This window comes from Oreochromis niloticus, linkage group LG17, assembly GCF_001858045.2.
Source record: "Oreochromis niloticus isolate F11D_XX linkage group LG17, O_niloticus_UMD_NMBU, whole genome shotgun sequence".
NCBI lineage: Eukaryota > Metazoa > Chordata > Actinopteri > Cichliformes > Cichlidae > Oreochromis > Oreochromis niloticus.
In genome coordinates, this window is record NC_031981.2 from 28,412,688 (window position 1) to 28,433,839 (window position 21,152).

General features: G+C 37.3%; 1 protein-coding gene across 2 annotated transcripts in view; it reads right to left on the reverse strand.

The window, feature by feature from the left end:
• Window positions 1-21,152, reverse strand: part of brinp3a.1 (bone morphogenetic protein/retinoic acid inducible neural-specific 3a, tandem duplicate 1) — a 60,223-nt gene that overhangs the window by 11,283 nt on the left and 27,788 nt on the right. For both annotated transcript variants that reach the window (XM_019347005.2, XM_005458274.4), the window contains 3 exons: window positions 20,940-21,124; window positions 4,429-4,534; window positions 3,744-3,980 (listed from right to left, as the gene is read on the reverse strand). In XM_019347005.2, coding sequence (XP_019202550.1) covers window positions 3,744-3,980; window positions 4,429-4,534; window positions 20,940-21,124 — 528 coding nt within the window. The remainder of the gene's footprint in view (window positions 1-3,743; window positions 3,981-4,428; window positions 4,535-20,939; window positions 21,125-21,152) is intronic.

Sequence of the window (21,152 nt, forward strand, 5' to 3'; positions counted from 1 at the left end):
TGGAATAAAGTCTATTCTTTCGAATAGATGTTCCAATCTGGGAAGTTTATCATATTGTTGTTTTGTAGGATGTCAGGGTTGTTTCAGATGATGAAACATCACGAGATGAGAAATTCTTGACAGCCATCCTTCCATAGAGAGCATTGCTGTTGAGGCTTTGGTGAACAGTAGATGGAACTTAGGTTATCTTTATTTAATATTAAAGTTTGTTTGAAAAATGTGAGCGTGACAAACATGGTCAAAATCAGAAAGCAAGATGGGGGCAAATACTTTTTCACAGCACTGTATGGCAGGTTTTAAGCTAATATCTCTTTGGTGATGTAAAAACACTATTTGATGCCAGTCAGACTGCGTTACCGTTGCTATTTTTTCTAGATTCAACTAAAGAAATGGAAACAATTTATGGTACCTAATGTACCTGATGATGCAGTTTTAAATTTGTTTTCTATCTTGTATCTATGTGTTGGCACAACATTGGTTTATCCCTTGAGTAAGGCGCTGTTTCGATGTTTACATGATTAATCGATAAGTGTTATGTGGCTTAACAATAAAAAAAGTAAAAATGGTCAGGTACAAGGACTAGGCTTGACAATGAGTGAAAAAGCAGCAAATGTCCAAAGAAAAACTTTGAAAGACCGTCAGAAAGGATGAAGAACTATGTCTCAAGACTACTTAGGAGAAAAATTAAAAGAAGTCTGGCTCCTTGGAAGCAAATTAAAGGGTGTGAACTCACAGTACTACATACTGCACTACTTGGACAGTAATACCTCAGCCTCAAATCCTCAGGCAGAAACCTGTTAACAATTTCTTTGTCAGTCTTAAACACAAAATACAATCGAGCATTTGCTCTTAGGACTCCTTGTTTGTGGAATGACCTGCCTGAGGAAATCTGGCTCGCTTTGTCAGTGTTTTCTTTTAAATCACAGAGACTTATTTCTGTTGCAGTGCTTTTTGTATCTTTGACATTATTGGCATACTTCCATCTTATTTCTGTTTATGTTCATTCTTTACAATGGATTCACATTGTATCTTGTTCTTATTCTGACATTGCACTTGAGTTTTGACCTATTTTAGTGGATATGTAAATTGTTTTTGTATTTTCTTCCCAGTTTACTGATTCTGTGTTTCTGGGAGGAGTAGCAGATTTGATTTGAAAAATGGGCAAAAAAAATTGATACATTCACTTCTTACTACTATTCATTATTTTATACTGTCATTTGGCTCCTTAAGCAGGAAACATATAGAATAAATTTGTACTTACAGGATAAAAAAACAATACTGATTAATTAAATATAGTTAGCAACATGGCAAAATCATAATGTTGAATAACCATGAGAAGGTGGGAATGGCAAGTCACTTCTTAATCACACTATTATTTTATCACCAAGACAACAATACCTCATCCCTGGAAACTTGCTCTCCAATGACCATTATTATCTTGTCAGCTGCTGAACACAGGAAGGTAACAGCATTTTCCTTTTGTACAATTTTAAAAATAGAAGACACTGTCAGATTTTCAGGAACACAAATACAGACACAGTGTGGGTCTTATCAAAAATAACACAAGGAGGTTGAAGGGTAACGACGCGTGTAAGGAGGCTTATTTGGCAGGGTTTTCTTAAATTACTTAATTATGAGGTTGTAATTAATAAGTTATGCGTCTTAGTAGTCCAGTAACTTTAAGCATGTATTTGACTTACTGCAACATATTGCAGTTTATTTAGACTAAAGCCTCTTGGATCTCTCTTGGAAATGAAGTGCACTCTCTTATTTATGCTCCCCTGAGTCTAGTTTTTCACACTGTTTCAGTGCTCTGCTATGACTATGGTGTGTCTTAGCCAAACACTGAGATAAGATACTGATCCAGGTATAAAAGATATGATGTCTTAATTATTAAACAGTTACCACTCAGTGGGTGGTGGGACTTAAAACAAATCATGTCCACCATCCTCTGATGGTAGGAAGCTCATTTAACAATAAGAGTTATGATTATTAATCTCTCTGCTGCTGGTGCGAGTTGTCCTCTATTAGATTGACTATACAAGTAGATCCTCAGGGGTTTCAAGGAAACTTATTTTTCATTATTTAATACAGCAGTGTAACTGCAGTTCTCTGGGCACCTTGCTGCTTAAGTCATTGCCAACTGCGCACTAATCAAGTTGCCCTTAGTACAGAAGCATGTAGCCCGTAATAACACACAGCCAGCTAGGTGCACTGAAAACAGCTTAAGGCAGAGCTGGAAATGAGTGAAACAGCAAGATGCCCTTAGAGCCTGTGGATGCAGCACAGTTTTAATAATGACAGGGGAACACGGAGGCAGAGCTATGCTGCAAGATACAGTAAAACTCAAGACTGAGGAAGAAGAGTTTGACATAACGGTCAACGGGTACATTAGTGGAAAAAAATGCAAAAGCTAGTGAGACAGTGGTTAATACAACTGCAACATTATTGCTAGTGCTATTACAAAGCTATTAAATTTTATGCTGCTAACTGATTAGAACAACTGTATTGTGTTTCAAAAGGCAAGACAGCTCCTACTGCAGTGAAGAGCTTACTTCTGACTGAATCACTGTTGACCCAGTAATATTGCTGTAATTGCTCCTCTTTCATGTACTGGACTTTGTAAATCATCCATGCATTTTTGTTTCTAAAGACAGGTTCAAAGGTCATAAAAGAGTTACTCATCTGAATGTTCGAAAAGTGGTTCGATTTTCACCAGAGAAATTTTTATTAATTTCATTATTTTGCTGTTTCTACTACGTCAGCTATTCACTTAATACCACTGGCTGTATTAGGCCACTAAGACAAGTGTTACCGATCAATAATTAGTGCTGCTTTACGGCAGGATTGGATTTACAAGATTTTTACTTCAACACAATGAAGTACCTTCATTTGTTAAGTGCCTTAACTTAGCTGATATTTAATTGTTTTAAAATTGAACATATCATTAAATCATCGAGGCCATGAAGTCAAGCTCAGCCGCAACCCAGGAAGATCAGCTGCTCAAAGAGAAGTCCACATCAGCTGATGGATGGATAGCTTTTACCCTTTTACACATCCATCTTACAAATCTTATACAGTGATTGCCATTTTTGTACCCATGTTCATCCATAGAAAGACAGGGAGGTTCCACCCATGCTACTAGATAGATTTTACTGCAGACAATAGTTATCTGCAGATAATGCAAATAATGTTCTTACTGAATGTAAATCAAAGCCAATTAATGTAAACTGTTGCATGCAAGAATTCCAAATAATACAGAAATACAAGGTGTTGACTAATATGCACAACTGACAATTTGTTATGATCAGGAAATGGTTTAATAGTTTCTTTCTCTCAAAAAACCCACAAACAGATAAAAACTATAATAGTTGGATAAGCACATGTAGATTAGAAACATTATATGTGCTTGTGCATATATGTTACATGTGCAGAACAGTGAAAAAAATCTGCTGTGTTATTTGGCAGCATTCAGCATTCAGCATTAGTGCTGTTAAATGAACAGGGCTTCTAAGTTGCTTTCATAATCATCAGTGTCTGCAAGATCCTGTTCCAAAAAAGTATTACACTCTGTAATGTTGAATTTCTATTACATAGATTGGATGTAATAGTCCCTTTTTCAAAGATTGTCAGTTTGCTTTTTCCATCAGTGCCTCCAACAATAGGGTGTTATTTGCAGTCAGTGAGAGGGTCATTTAAAATGGCAAAAATAAATAAATAAATACAAATAATAAAACACTGACCTGACTCTTCAAATTCTTGGTTCGCCATGTTCCAGGAATCTCGGATTTGCAGCAAACTAGCTTCCATAGCCCTCAGATCCACCTCGGGGCAATTACACTGTGGATAGTCGACGGCACACTGGCACCAGCAGTCGTTGTTTCGGCACACAAACTGGCCCTCCTCATTACAGCCGATGTAGCTAAGAGCTGCTTGCACAAACCTGGCCCTCAGATACTCTGGCAGAATGGCCTGGAGGCCTAAGGCAAGGACAAAAACAGGGCACAAACATGGAAATGTCACATGGATGAATGAAGTGGGAGCTGTAAGCACTTTAGGTACTGCAAAAATTGTGTTTAGATAGCTTTTCTATGGTAGATCTGTAAATCACCGAAGACCGGCTCTCATTTTCTTTCATTTTTTTCTCTCCCATGCTTAACATACACTTGGCGTCAGATGCAATATGCTGAGATTCACTTTAAGTTTTATTTTTACTGTGTAGTTCTGCTACTTTTGTTCTGAATCATTACTGCCCAGGATTCACTTCAGAAGTCTGCAAGCAATGCATGGCCAAAAAAAAAAAAGCAAAAGAGTGATTGAAGCTAAATTCATTCTGACACTCTCGTGTTGCAGTTATAGGCCTGCCAGAGAACAGACACTGTGACAATTCCATCAGAAATTGGGGGAGTTCAATTATGGATGGCCAACCTTGCAAATGAATCTTGTTTTCAGGGCTCTGAACCAAAACGGAGCTGACAGAGTCGAGGTTGTCATAGTTACTGCATCCAAGAGGACCCGTCCTTGTTTCGGTCACCTAAAGGGAGGAAAACAGAGGGGCATAACAACAATTCATACTGTGAAAGTAACTCTCTAATGGCATTAAATATACAAACACATAAAGAGAGTGAGCTACGACAAAGTAGGATGGAAGGGAACGCAGATCATGCAGAATAAGATTAACAGTCATTCCCTCTACATCTCCTCTTCTGAGAAACACTAAATATATTACAGATTATTTAGACTTCTCCATTGAGCAAATCATATTTAGGATAATGACTCTGTGAGCCAGTGAGCTGGAAATTGAGTTGTGATCGGGTCCGCAGCGTAAGGCGTAATGAGTAAGTTGGGGTGTCATCTGTCAAATCCATCTCTACATTGTGTTTACCCAGTATAATACCCACTGACACCAATAACATGCTAAAATGCATTGTAAGCCCGTGTAAGCATGTCATCTTCAATTATACACCTGAGGGTTTGTGTAATTGCTTGGTTCAAACTTTTACAGGAGGCATGCAATATTGTTCCAAGACTACGTAGGTTGAAATATGATGAGAGGATTGGCAGCATACTCATCGCAGTAAACAGTGAAGCCATTTTTCAGACTCAATGTTGACAGATTCATTTTTACATGTTAATGTTTTACTGGAAAATGACAGACACAAATACACATTAGATCAGATGCAGTCGGAGGAATGATTTGGTAATCCTATAAATCCTCACAACAGTTCTATTTCTGACAAAACTAAGCAGCACACTAGAGGCTCTGTGCGACTGCAGGAACACAGCAGCGCTTTGAAGTGAATGCTAATATCAGCTTCCTCGCATGTTCGTGCTAACACGCTCGCCAGGTATAATGTTCAACCGTTTCATTTTTGCATGCTAACAGTTGCTAATTAGCACTAAAAACAAAAGATCATTAGCTTTACAGATATCTGATTCATGGTGTAGTCGCATAATAAAATCCTGTGGTGTGCCTCTCATCATAGAACAGACAGGATTTAACATAGACAAACACACAATAAATAAATATAAACAACAGAGAATTATTTTATACAATAAGATATGTAACAGGCAAACAATTAAAAAAAATATTGTAAAGTGCAGTTGTCTGCAGCATGTCCTCAGCTCTTGAAGGCATGACTGGTGGTTCTTGCTTTTAAACTCCTTTACCTTCTTCCAGATGGCAGAGAGACAAACAGTTAGTTTACTGGAAGGGTTAAGTCCGCAGCAATGCAGCTGGCCTTCTCCTGAACACGGTCAGCATACACTGAGTCTAGGTTTGGGAGAGGACTACCCACAATCCCGTGTGCTGTTTTCACTCCCTGGTCCAAGTCCTTCCTGTCCTATTTTGTGTAGCTGTCATTTGCTTATAGTGTCATACTGGTGGTAAATTAATACATATCTAGGATCAAAATATATTTACTTTGTGTATTTCATCATCAACATGAACATTTAAATGGCGTGACAAAATGATGAGGCAATTAGAACTAAGAGTAAGTGTGACTGACTGAATATAAATGCATAGTATAAAGCCATATTGGACTGACTTCTGTTTACACTGACACTTATGGTTGGCCCTTACTCTAAACGATGTTCTATATGACTGTTTGTCATTATGTCTCAGAAGGTAATGAAATTATAGTTCTAAAGAAATCTCATTTGTGATAGGCACATCTGTGACATACATTTTAAAGATACAATTGACTAACTACTGTACAACCTGGGAAAAAGGACTGAATTTGCACAAAAACTGCACAATTTTGGAAATCTAACTATTTCTGCTTGCTTGTTTGGCTCAACCATCTAGATTTTTCCACCAATTCAGCATTTGTCTATATCTAAAATCATGATTTATTTTAGTCATTAGTGCACAAAACCCGGTGGCATGTCACAACAAATACCTTGTTTTCGATGTTTTCTGTGGTGACCAACAGCTTTCGAGCTGTGTGGTGGTTTTAAATTTGACACAATTTTCCATCTTTGAGGCAAACAGATAAAATAAAGGAGAAAAAGAAACATTGAAACCGTAAACCACTGAAACGTTAATCAAACTAGTTATTCTTATGTAGGTTTCTTTAAAAAAGCAGTGACACACAAGACAATACTCTGTCATAGGTGTATAATGTGAGATTAACACGGTGTAACAAGCTTATTTTTGGCAACTTTTAGTCCACCTGTGGAGGCGCAGAAAACATAACTATAATTCTGGCAGTGGGTGTGTTTGCTTCAATCATGACCAATCAAGCAGCCCTTTTTTCATTCGCTCGAAACGAGCACAGTTGGCTGTGATGGTAGTTTGACAATTTGGTGACTGAGAGAAGAGAGTGGGGCAGGTTTCACAACGAAAAACTTTACCCAGAGGAAATTGATGTGGCTGTGTGGGAGGTGTAAAGTCTTGATGAAAGAATAAATTACAACTCGAGCAGGCTACTGACAGTTTGAGGAGATTACATTACTGCAGCTTGAGGGAAGTAACCGACTCGGTTTGCACAAGTTTCTCTTTCCCTGAGAGAACTCTTAGATAAGTCATGGAAACAGTTCAGTGACATGAAGCGAGACGCCAAACAAGTTGGCAGAAGTTGTTGATTTGGCACGGACAGCAGGTCATTTACCAGTTAGTCTATAGAGGAAATGGCAGCCTTACCCACATGCCATGCTTCATTATGAAATTATTATTTCTGTACATCTGACAATCTGTTATGTTATTTTCGCATATCTGACTATGTCCCACAGTTATAAGGATTACTAAAAGCTAGTGCAAGAAATTCTAGTGAAGTTAATATTAAAAAGCTACGGCAGACAAACATCACTGGAAACAAAATATGTTCATGAATTGTGAGCGTGGGAAGCGCCAGCTGGAGGAGTTTGTTTTACACACCTGCTCCAAGTCAGGTTAATTGACTCAACAGAAAAGGTTCAAGCAAGTGGGAGTTGGAAAGGAAAAAAATATGACAATTCACTAACATATAGACAAGTATGTGCAGGCTTTTCCTCGAAAATCGATATTTGGAGGATATCTATTTGGAGGAAAGTTGTATGAAAACTGTGCCGTGTGCAGTCACTATTGGTTTTCACACAATGTTAAACAGTGAGTCCTGTGTGTAAGCATCGTCCAGATTTTCAGAAATCTCCTGTTTGTTTGAATAAACAGTATGTGTTGTAATCATCACCGCATCCTTTTGTCTGAGCTGCAGACACAACTCAAGTGACCTTGCAGTTTGCTTGGTAAATTCACGAAAACGGCACCTGTTATTTGTACTCGGAGCTTTTCGCTTATCGCATCAAATCGGCGGTATAGGGAAAAAAAAGGAAAAAGCAAAGCTGATTCTATAACAGATGTGAAACTGATGAATGTGCGATGCTAATGCAGCATTTAGGAAAACAAGAACCAAGAAATAAATGACAGTAAATCTAACAGAGTGTAGAAGATTAGATAATGTTTCTTGCGCTGCATCTGTTGCTTGCTTGTATGAACAAGTTGAGTGAACCTGTCTTTGCCCTGTTTTTTCATTAATCTCCTCCTGTGTGTCAGGAGGAAATGATTCTCTGGGACAAATGAAGCTTTTGAAGTCATTTAGGCAGATAACTGATCCACAGCTCCACTCGAGCTGAATGTGTTTATTTCTATTACCGGTTGGGTGATCTATTAAAACTCTCTGCTTATTCTCTACTTTACAACAAATTCTCCATTTCTTTTTCACTCTAAATTAAAATGTTGTAATTTAATGAATGCTTCACTGAATATCATAAGAAAAAGAGAGCAAGACAAAAAGCAAACAATTTTTACAGCGACTGCTTCAATTTTCTAGCACCATTAGGCCATTCCTTGCTGTTAATCATAAATTGATGCATTAAGGTGCGTTGAAGAGAAATTGGTTTTAAAACACAGCGACTGAGTGCAAGAATGTGTGGCAGAGTGATTACACTAATAGTATTCCTTTTTGTGCACTGAACAGGGTGACCATCCAAAGCGAGTGTAGTCACTGCTGGCTTTCTCACCGTCCATTTGAAGAAGGTTGTCTTGACATTTTGGTTTAAAAACTTTTCTGTCCTTTGGAAATAAAAGGTTATTTTTAAAAATGGGTTTTGACTCAATTAATCACTTGCACTGTAACACACCACTCCACAGTTGGAAAGTAAATCTTTTCAGAGGCTTTTTTCTTATGTGCTCAGTCCGTTATAATGCAGGCTTGGATGAGAGCACCTAATATCTTCATATAAGAACATGAAAACATTCATGGGAGAAAAAAGTCAAAGAGAAAGTTTCTTTTTTTTAAAGCTGATGCTGCAGGTTTTTATTACACCCAGGTGTACTCAGAGGAGCTCTTAGTTGAAAATTGCAATACAAATTGGTGAAAACAGGGAGAAGCTGTTGCTATTATGCAAAAGCGTAAAAAGCCAGAAAATGGCATATGCCAGCATGCAGAGAAAGCAAACTTGCATGACCTACAACCTCACATTTGACTCAAAACAGTCAAGTACACAACTTAATAAATGTCTCAAGCCACCTAAATTAAGCACAAAATCTGAATAAACTGAGAGGTGTTACAGTTCAGAGATTTTTACACAAGATGTGATCCAGTGTGGAATTCTGCATAAATAGAACACCACTTCAGGCACATGTCGATGCTTTTTAAGGTTTTGGTATGTCCTTTAAGGCAGTAAAATGACACATGGAAAGGTTAGGTTCTACGTCAGGGTTAGGGCATCATTCTTATAAAAATGTGCAGTAAAAAGCCACAAAACGGCTTGCAGTGTTATTGATAATACTAGGTTGTGTGGTGATAAAGACGCTGAACTGAAAAATGGGCTTTTCGAAAAAGAATATTTTTATAGAGTGAATGTTAAATCTGCTAAAGAAGATGTGTTAAAAGTTGGACGTGAGAAAAGTAGGGGAACGAGAGAACAACTCTTGATAGGGTTGTAAAAAAAACTTTTCCAAGGAGCCTTGAAACATGCAAACTATATCCAAGTCTCTCCAAAACACCAGATTTGTGCTGACAAAACAGTCACCCATTTCTCCTGTCCTTTTGAGCTTATAGTTTGTGAGCAATCTCAGCTCAAACATTGTTGACAAAAGCTTGATTTAGCGCATGTGTATATGCATGCAGGATCCACAGGCACCAAAGATAAGCTGACAACCTGAAGGGAAATCCATCTCTGTCGCTGTCACTCGCGAATTATTGCCAAAAACCATGACGCTGTCTTCCTTTAATAATTTCCCAAGAGTCCAATAAAAGTAACTCCATCTCCTTGCCAGATTAATGACGGCAACTGTGGTATCCAGCCAGGAGGAAAAGGAAGACTTTTGCCGCTGTGGGCAGAAAAGTTGTCTCTTTTGACATCTGCTTTTGACAACTACAAGGTCAATGAATAACACAGAGTGCAAAGAGATGTGCAGAGGAATAATGGCTGGGAGCTCTGTATCTGCTGTATGCATGCACACACTGTATCAATATCCCATAAAATAAAAACCTTACTGAGCAAGTATTTTTCAATTTACAAAAAATATAGTCTATTGCTTATTAAAAAAATCATAATTTTCCCAGGACGGGGAGACAGCAGTAAAGCATTGGAGAGAGATGGACTTCCATTCTTCTTTTTGTTATGGATGCCTTAATACAATTAATTAAAATCCAAGCAGCCTATATTGTGACATACAAATTAATTTCTAACACAGACAGATGTCCAACTTAAAGTGGAAAATTGACCAAATGCAAATCTAAAGATGGCTTTTCTATGCATAGCAATGAGGCCATCTGCAAAAGGAACCCAGTGGAGCAGAGCATGTGTGCACAGTCAGCCTTCCCTATTAGAAAGCAACCCAAAAATGAAAAAGAAAAAAAGTTTTTTGCTAAAGGAGTGAAGACGTTTTTTGTTTTTTTTTTTCATTTTAGAACTGTGATCAGTAAAAGCCACGGATCAGTTGGCGGGGGAATTATTAATGCACCATAATTGTATACAAGATAATTGTGCTGACTATGTTTGAATAACTAACAGCTGCATTTAATGGAACATTTAATTGCACTTAAAGGCTTTTGTAGAATAAGCACTTTGTGATGCTCATACATGCTGTGGACGTGACACATTTCACTATGCCCTCAAGGCTTACCTTTTGATTTACTTATTACAAGCCAAGTACTCATTTAGAATTCACTAAACCTAAAAAAAAATATTGGTTCATGAGAGAAGTATTATTATCACAATTTTTAAAAGAATCAAGATCTAAATTTTGCTGAAAAAAGCAAAACCATAACACGATCATTGTAACAAAATCCCACAGAATTCAGATAAAGATTTGACAACTGAAATGAAAGCATTTTGTATTCTCCGGATGGCAACAATGAACAATACAAATATAATGAGAATGAAATTATACATAAAAAAAAAAAAAACACACACAAAAAAGCCCTCCACAAAAAAAAAAAAAAAAAATACTGGCAAAAATAATCAACCTACTGTTAGAGCAAATATGGCACATGAAAATATTCCACTCTAAAATTAATAGATAAATCCTGTTAAAATGATCCATTAACTTGTTATTACTGAATATTTAAATTACTGTCTCCTTCCCACGTTACATTCCTCTTTCTACCGCTTTGCACATAATTCATGAACTATCAACCTTTTTTGAGCTTGTTGGTGAAAAACAATGGTCCAATATTTTCTGAATACGAATCTACAAAAAGGGGTTTAAAAGCTAGGAATACCATGACGATAACCTCAGCATAATTTACCATGAAGAATTAACTGACCTCAAGCTAAAGCTCTGCCAGTGATCCTGACACATCTCCATGCCAACATCAAGATTGCTCCGTCGATTTCCTTTTGAGTTAACCTGCAGGCAAATATAAGTGGCCTACTTAAAATGCTTTAGCCAGCAGACAGTTAGTCTTGTTGCTAAAGCCACTTTGCAACCCTCTTCCAGCCTAAGTTTCCACCATTTCTTTTTGTTTCTTTCCCCCCTTGATTTTACTGGCTTTTTAAAAAATATATCATTTAATGTCCTGTGACATGGAAGAGCAGGGATGTGTGCTCTCCAATCAAGTGGCTGGCAGGTGTGAGAACAGAGACTTCTGGCAAATATGAATTAGTAGAGATGCAATAACAATCCTATTTGGACTAAAGAGGTTCTAACAGAAGTGTTGCTACAGTGCTATCTGGCTACTATAAGCTGCATCTGTGCAGAGGTGCCCTTATTTCCACCCACAGTCCAGTTGGGTATATGTTCTAATTTAGCTTTAGGTGTGGATTTGAACATGAATGGTTGCCTGTCTTTCTGAGTTGGTCATGTAATAGACTCTAGTTTCATGTTGAAACCTAGCTGGATGAGCGACTGAGAAAAATTGAGTGCTCTGGAAGTCTACTAAAAGAATTAATACCTCTCTTTCCAAAGATAATCTCTTATTTAGTGTCTCTAAAATCTCCAACAGGCATTTACCAAAACTAAGATCTGCAAATGCTGTTTATAACTCATTTTATTTTCATCACCCAGTGAGCTTTTCTACCCACACATTTGTTGTGGTACCTCACTTGTTTGTTCGTGTTTTTCCTTTAATTTGTCTGTATAGTCAAGCAAAGCAGGCATTCCCCAGTGACCCCTGAAGATATCCTCCTCAGCTTCTTCTCTCACACTTGTCTGTAAAATATGTAGGTCTGCTGCTGCCACACACATCCGTTCAGGGGAAACACTGCTGCTTGTAAAGTTAACATTGCTCCCCTCTGAGATGGCACAGTGGCCCAGCACACAAGTGAGCCATTTTGACTTTTGGAGCAGGTGAGAGCCAGAGCCAGTATTTGGCATCGTAACTGGACTAAGCACAGCACAGCTGCTTGTTTTCCTCAGTTTTCACAGTGGAAGAAGATAGATGGTGGATCTCACTTCTCCCACTGGAAAGGTTGTGCACACACAGAGTAAAGGACACCTCAATTTCTCCCTCTAGTTCAAATCAGTTTTATTTGGTAGAGCAGCAGTAAAGCTGTTTCACTGCAACCAGATAAACATGATAACAGAAAAGAAGAAAATAGAGCAGATTCCATAAGATTAGTCAATAGGAAGCACATGAAATCAAACAAATCTGACCAACCTCAAAATCAGCTCTTTTTTTGTTAACATAAAACAACTTAGTATAATCAATAAAGGCACACAAAATGTTGCCACAATAGAATGAATCTAAACTTTATCACCTTTTGTGACGCTGACCCTACAAGCATTGTAGCATTGTGACAAATGGAAGCTGTTTGATTAGTGTGATACTTTCAAAGTATTATCCAAAACGTGTGAACATCAATGTTATCTCTCTATTTCACACTCTCTGACGAGTAAAATGGAAACTTATTGACTGAGAATAATGGCTATAAAAGCCTGGCACTAAAACACTAATGATCAGAACACTGATGAAACAGAAGGGCACCAATGCTTACTTCTATTATGCTCCATCACAGATATTAAACTGATGCAGTTTCCAATAACAAATATGCTCAAAATTGGTTATGAAAACCAAATGCATAGAACAAATTTACATTTTGTCTTTTTGCAAGACTTGAGTGGAATTAAATTTTTTAGCTCCAGGTTCTTTTTTGCAGCACTTCATTGATTGAAACACAAACTCACAGTCTCATGTAGATATTTAATGTACTTACATTACTTACACTTTTAATTTAATATCCTGGAAAAATACATTTTAACCCACCCATATGTTCATACAAGGCCTTTAGCAAAGAATATTTTTATGGTACAAAGGCACACTTCTTTGTGCTTTCATTAAATACACTAAAGTTATTGTCTATATTATATATTATTCTAATTATTTTAAATATATATAAATATATATATATATATTACTTTAAAAAAAACAGTTTATCCTAACTGGAAGGCACTTGATTTTTCACAGACTGACTAAGAAATATTTTCTTACTGACAACTGACTGACACAAAATCATTAGAGATTCAGTTTTGTCTGATTTAATTGTAGATAGAACTGAAGCTAACAAATTAAATAAAATAGGCTTGATAAAAGGTAATTACACCACAAGTTGGCTGTTAAGATACCTGTCTTCTCTGAATCAGATTATGCAGTGTCTTGCAAGACAAGTAGATGGATGATAGCCTATGTGTTACTAGTGTGAAGCCTTGGCAGGGCAAAACAGCACTTAGCCCTTTAACATGTTCCACTGATACAGATGGCTTTGAGGCACATTCATTATTTAAAAATGTGGCTTTAATATTATTATAATACCAGTTAGGAGCATTTTACTGATGAACATTCATCACTGCTGCAAATCTCTCATATGAATAATTCCACAAAACAGCATAAAATGTCACTTAGTGAGCTTGTGTTGTCAGATGTTTGAGCAACAATGGACTTTAAATGGCTGCACTTTCTGCTTGCTGGAGAAAAAAAGTACAAGATGACATTAATGTTTCATGTTTTTAAAAAAAATCATCGCTCATCTCAAAATTGCCTCATTCTCTGCACCTTCAAGAATTGCTGTTCCCTTAATCACCACGGCGTAGTGGATGTGCAAATCCACATTTGCATCTGAGATACGTTTCCGCCTGTTTATTCAGTCTTTGAGGATTTCTGTGCATGTTTAAGACCACTTTGTTGCACTGGCTTACACTCTAATGTCAACCAAAGGGGGGGATAAGCTTATAAAGTATAAGCAAGAAAAAAGAGGAAGAGGAAGCAAATAGCATCAGAATGTGATTATTGTGTGGCTTTTGGAATGGAAAAAAAAAAGGCACGGGGGAACAGAGGGGGACCTCTGGTAGCAGAAAGTGCAATTTAAAACTGAATGTGCTGTTATGCTCACTAAGGGAAACTAAGCTATGCTTTTTTACTGCAAGTAGTGGAAGAGGGGCCGAGGGAGCAGATTTGACTCTGTGTTGTTTTAGCTCCTCGGGCCTCACCTCTGTTAACCTGCAGCACATGAAAAAGAGGAAGCTGGGAGAAGAGATCTCCCAGCTTCCTCTTGACATCTAAAGTCAGATTTCAGCTTTGCCATAATCAGCTTCTTCGTCTACAACATATCAAGGAAGGGAACTTATGTTAAAATTTGGTGAAAAACATGGTTAAGAGCCAAAAAGAAGAGCATTTATCTTCCTTTCTGAATAATGGCCATGAAAAAAAAAATCTGTCCATAATGAATTATTCATCCATGCTCATGATGACAAAGTACTTTGTCTTTTTTCATTTGGTTTTGTTTATCATCGCATCAAAACAGCCTCAAACTTTGGAAGCCCTGTGCTCTGAAATTGTTGCTCAGCAGCATTTATCTGATTTCAGATGCTCAAACTTTATTTGTGCGCTCCTTAACTTGGCCAAACTGAGTGTAATGGCTGAACAGCTAAGGCAGGCACAGCAGACTGGGTCAAGCATTCCTTATCACTTCCTGTCAGTGATATTCCCCTCACAAGCTCAGTTTAATGAATCTTCAATGTGGACGAGCTGGCGCAGCAAATAAAAGGTAAGTAGGATGACTATTACGATTTTTCCTGTGTACTTGGATCCTGGGCTAAAAGGCCCTCTAAATAAGGCTTTTCTGTCCTCGTCTCATCTCTTCTACTCACCCGCATATGACACCTTAACTCGTACCACAAAATGTTTGACAAATGACGGCGGCTCTCAAAGGAAATTACTGAAATGGAAGGGCTGATTCATCACACTATGTAACAGCAGAGGCTTTTTCTTTTTTTTTTTTTTTTGCACTCCTATCTCATTTTTCCCGTCTTTGATTATTTTCCAGAGCTGCTTCGCTCAGTCCTACAGGCCTTCAGGCCAAGCGTTTCCACCATTTAAATATGTTATCTCTTAAAACCAGGGGACCAATGCTCTTCTTAAAGGCAGCTTTGTTTTGGCATTCGTCTTCATTTGGGTGAGGTAAAAATCCATGTTTGAAATTAAAGGCTGGTGATGCTGTGAATATTTTACATCAGTCACCTGAAAATGCCTCACAAACAAACGTACCCTAGAGGGCTTTTTCTCTATTCATCTCAATCAGAGGGGTTTTTAGCAGCACTTTGGTTCAGTGGTGGCTGCCAAATCAGCTCAACGTCCTCTTGCCAATTCACTTTAGAGATTGTACAGTTTTATCTCTGATGGACTGCGTAGTGGGGCATCACTAAGGACAAGTCAATGAAGAATAGGCTGCATCTGAGGAAAAAAGCAAGCAGTTTGGCTTTTTTTTCTTTGTTACTGCAGCTACACAAGAAACCAGACCGAACAGTCAAGTTTTATTTATTTATTTTTTCCAAAGTGAACAGAGCTTTGCCCGTGTTTTCTCAAAACTGCTTAAAATTTGTTTATAAATGCTGTTTATTTGTGATTTGGATGGTATTCAGTTTTCAGTGTAGGTATTTAGATAATAATTTGATGTTTAATATGAAAAATTTCGACAATTTCAACTGGGGCACAATACATCTTGCTCACGCTCAGCAGTGATCATTACGCTTCCGTTCACCTCATTGTTGTGCTAATTAGCAACTTTGTCATCCAGAATTATCTCTTTCATACTCAGTGAAAAATCTATAGCTGATGTAGCTTCTGCTCTCCCGGTGCTCTCTTTCTCACTCTCTCTCTCTCCACAGCAGCTGCACCCACACGGAGGCTGTGAACTGTTTGAGAGAACAAAGTAAGACAACTTCTGTTGCTTCCAAGTTTCTCTCTCAGTGATAACTTTCAATGTAAAGACACACCACACCCATTAACATTTGTATATGGTGATCCTTTCAGACAATGTCGCAGTTATAAAACCACCCATCACTAAGGGTTTTCATTCACACTAACTACACACTGTATTTTTTTTTTAACGTGGAAATATTTAATCGCTGCTTATCCACTTCACCTAACATCCCTTTTACAAGAGGGTTAATAATGGTTCAGGTTTTCTTATCGCTACAAACACTGTTGCTAGATTTAGCAACGTATGTGGATGACCTGTAACTTTGTGAGGTTATGGTTTAAAAAAACTACCTCCGACCCCCCAAAGAAGAGCTTGCACACATAATTACTACTATGTTTTTGAACAGGCCCTGTCTACCATAAATGTCTGCCAACGTGTAGAGAATTAACATTGTATTGTAGTAATTTTGGATTGTTCATGTTTTGCTTCTTCCAAAAGTGCTGTCTTTATCATAAATAATCATAATAGATTATTTCAGTAGGTATACCCGGGTGTTAAAGTGGGCTGCAATGATTCGGACTCCACCATAAATGAAAAAAAAAAAAAGGCAGTTTAATACAAAGTACTGTGAAGTGACTTCATTTTTTATATGTTGCAGTCTGGCAGTACTTTCCATTGAAGACATGGACATAGTTAAATTACCACATAATCCCACCTGCACATTCTGCAAATCCTTTTTCCTACTGATCCCTAACATGTGTCCATGCTGTAAATGCCAATAAAGTTGTGGTCAGAGGACTTTAGTATCTAAAAAGCTCTTCTGAAGGCAAACGACCACAGTTATGGTAACGCTTTCTAAGATTAGGAAATTTACCAAACAAAAATGCTAGTACTAGCTCTGGAACCATCAGTGTGTAGGGTTGGGGAACTCCAGGCTTCAAGGGCCGGTGTCCTGCAGGTTTTAGATCTCACCCTGGGTCAACACACTTGAATCAAACGATTAGTTCATTACCAGGCCTCTGGAGAACTTCAAGAGATGTTGAAGAGGTTATTTAGCCATTTAAATCAGCTGTGTTGATTCAAAGACACATGTAAAACCTGCAGGACACCAGCTTTCACTTCTGTCTTAGACAGTAGTTACAAAGACACCAATTTGGACACATCACAACCCGATATTGTGCCAAAATGTATAATGGACACACATGCAAAAGCTGCATTACCATAAAATATTTAAAGGCAAGAAGGCGGTAGTGAACAAAAAAACTTATAGGATACATTTCAGTCATTTCACATTCAGTCCTTAATCATCAGAAACAATTAAGCTAGGCGGCTAATATGTATATATACATGTAAATGTGTTAATAACGTCTGATTAAATGCTTTTCTGCTGTTACTGCAGCTTCTGCATGTGTGTCTTTTTCATGCTTTGGAGGGACGAAGCGTGAAATAGATTGGTGAACTGGCGTGTCTATTACATGTTTGCTGTGATACTGGGTTGCACATCAGGCTTGTAGTTGTTATAAAAATTCAGTTTAATTTAAAAATGCATACATTTCCACATGTTTTTGTAAAACTGGTACTTTTTCAGTAGGTTTGTAATGCGCTCTTGTATTTTATGACACCACAATCAGATCCATTTACTGATGAATATCATTTTTTAAAATAACCTTGCAATAGTTTTTACTATTTATTTTCATTCACATGTTTTACTGTGTACTAATTTTCAGTTTGGCGTCATTCCTCACATATGCTCTGTTATCTAATCTGATCTCATTTTAAGTAATATCAGGTAATTTTACATTGCCTCCTCATTTTCAACTCAACACATCTTTAAAACATTCCAGACATGCTCTCACATGAAGCTTGTCTCTTAGTCAGTGGCACTGCAGGAAAACATCAAAGATCTATAAGCGGCAAACATTGATTTGTTAGTCAGGTCAGGTGTCTCTGTTTTTTAGCAGATCCAATCTCAAAACTATCACTGCAGAAGCAGGTGTAATCACATGACAAACAGACTGAAGAAGCTGACCGTGTCTCAGACTGGTGTTTTTACACATTGTTATTGTTACCCACATTCTTAGATGTTAATCTGTGGTTTACCAAAGGTAGGCGTAAACACATTAAAGCCACGTGAAGTAACATGAAAACTCTCTGAAAACATAGAGAATTCTAAGTGAAGGACAAACCCAGCCTATTCAGTTCATTCTGCTTGATAACAACTGACAGAGTGATGTATGAACACACCCTGGAGGTATTAAGCTGTAAATAATGCAGGGTGTTATTTACATAAGCCTATCTAGATATGCTCACAATGCTGCCTCATATGTAAGCTTGTGAATACACACATTAAAGTGAGAAGGCAAGTAAACAGTACTGCTCGCGTCATGTCTTCTCTTGGTCGCTCATTGAATGTGCATGTTTACTCAAATGTCACATCAAAGCAACACAACAATGCAATACTTGCAAGGAAACTGATATTTTCTTCTAATAACTCAGCTAAATAATATCAAGAAGATTATTAAGTTTAACAGTTTAACATTATGGCTTCTTTTAATAAAATAAATATTGTATTTGATGTTTCAGAGTTAGTTTTTTTTTTTTTCTATAAGCAACTGTTTTAATACCATAGACTATATATAAAAGATGTAATCAAATAACACAACATTCAGTACTACAGATGCCACGTTGGCTTTGTGGAGCCCAATAAAACATGTTTGGATGAGAAGGTGGAGTGCTGAGTTATCAGCTAGCACCACCTAGCTTAGTAAACAAGTTGCATATAAATGTGTATGGGTGTATTACAGACTTCATTGCTAATTAATGATGATAAGTAACATATGAAAAGAGTAGAAGTTTGAACACCAAAACTAGAGTATTAAAAATGCCTATATCCAGACGCTACAGCAGTAATTAGCTACCATTACAAGTATGAGACAAACTACCCTTTTTTATACGAATTTTTCAATTCAGTTCAATTCAATTTTATTTATATAGCACCAAATCACAATAACAGTTGCCTCAAGGTGCTTTATATTATAAGATAGACCCTACAATAATACATACAGGAAGAAACGTTTCCAGGAAGAAACCTCTGGCAGAACCAGGCTCAGGGAGGGGCGGAGCCATCTGCTGTGACCAGTCTCAAATTAGGGTTATAAACTTTACCAGACTGTGAGCATTTTTTTCTCTTGTAAAGCCGTTTGAATATGGACGTCTACGGGGATTGACTCACTTTTGAAAGTAGCCTCAAGTGACTATTTTAGGAATTACAGTATTTGGAGCTTCATAGTGGCTTCACAAGCCATTCAAGCTTTAACATTTATTATCATTATTATCACAGGGTTGTAGGAATAGCCTGCTACATTACTAAATAAAAAACTAAATCATTTACAAGAATTAAAAAAAATTAATTAAAAATTAATTAATTGATGATGGTGGTAAGCCAATATAATTTGTGCTTGGCTTACAATCACAAAAATTGAACACTTTAAGCAAAAGAAGGTAAATGGAAAAAAAAAACTATCTAAAATATTCTGTTACAATTGTGCCTTCTATAGAGAAGAAGAAAAATAAATATATTAAATACATTCAACCTGATATAATAGAGCATGTCTACTATGACTTAGTAATTACACTTATAAGCCCTGAGGAAGCTTATCTTAGTATAAAAAAATAATAATTATAAAATTAATTCCATAAAATAAAATGAAAGCTTGGCAACCACTGTTATAATACACATTTTGTCCAACAGTTTTGTAAGTAAAACTATTAAGCAATAAAGAGGTTGCTTCACTAATGGCTGCCGGTGGATTTTTGGCTAGAACATTAGGTAAGGTCTTAAGTGCATTTAGTCCTAATGGTTCATTAATTAAAAATGGTAAGAAAAATAGCTGTCATTTAACACTCCGCACAGAGGTTCCCTGTCCTTACATAGTTCTAATCCCCTCAACTACGGGCTTAAAAATATTTTAATATTTCTATTTTGCATTTGAAGCAGGGCACAGTTGCTCATCAAGGTCCTATCACAGGCTGTAAACTGCATAAAGTAAGTGGTAGTAAGTGGTTAGGACTTGGCAAGTACTGACCACTGGATGGGGTTTTCTTGATTTAGTCCAGTAGCTACTCTCTAAAGGGAGAGCAAGAATAACTATGCTTGCAACATCATGAGTACACACACAGCCACATCAGTGACACTATCTTTTAATAGGAAAGTAGCATTTGGAAATAAAAACCTTTTTTGTAATAATGTGTATTATTAAAGAAAATATATACAGCATTTAATGGGGTAGTTGGACTCCCTTTGTAGTTCACCTGAATGAATGAGTATAAAAAGGTAACAATGCCACGATGACCTCTTATCAATTTGTGTACTATTCAACCAATGGAAACTTGTATGTCAGCATATCAATGGGCTCTTAATATGCAGGTACAAATATAGCTGTTGAATGTGCGCATACTAAATCAATTTGGAAAAAACAAAACAATAAAAAAAGCAAAAACAATCACTGATTGTTGACACAAGCTCCACTTGTTAAAATTAGCCAAATCTGCTGATTGTGTGGTTATCATTGAAATACACCATACTGGCTGTGATTGAATTAATTCTTTAGTGAGGGGGCTAATCAAGACCACTTTGCCATGTTTTGAAAATACAATAATTATGTTTATCCAGTGAAGCAACATCCAAGTAAATTGGAACAATGACTCAATGAAATGGCTGCGTTCATAGATGGAATGCTATAACAATGGGAGCCATTTAAACGATTGGCAAATAATGTGATTCTGTTATTATGTGTGACTGAAGCGGACCTTACCTTGATGGCAGTGGAGGCGATCTGGATGTGGTGCAGCTTGTGCAGGGTGCTCTCCCTGTCAATGAAGTAGGAGGCGGCCAGCTGGTGCAGAGCTTCCAGCGTCACAGCTGTGCCATTTGATTCACTCGCTTCTGATGTTCGACTCAACTTTCGCTTGTCCACAAATATCATTAATGACTCTTCCCCTACAAAAACGCAGACGCAGTGACACAT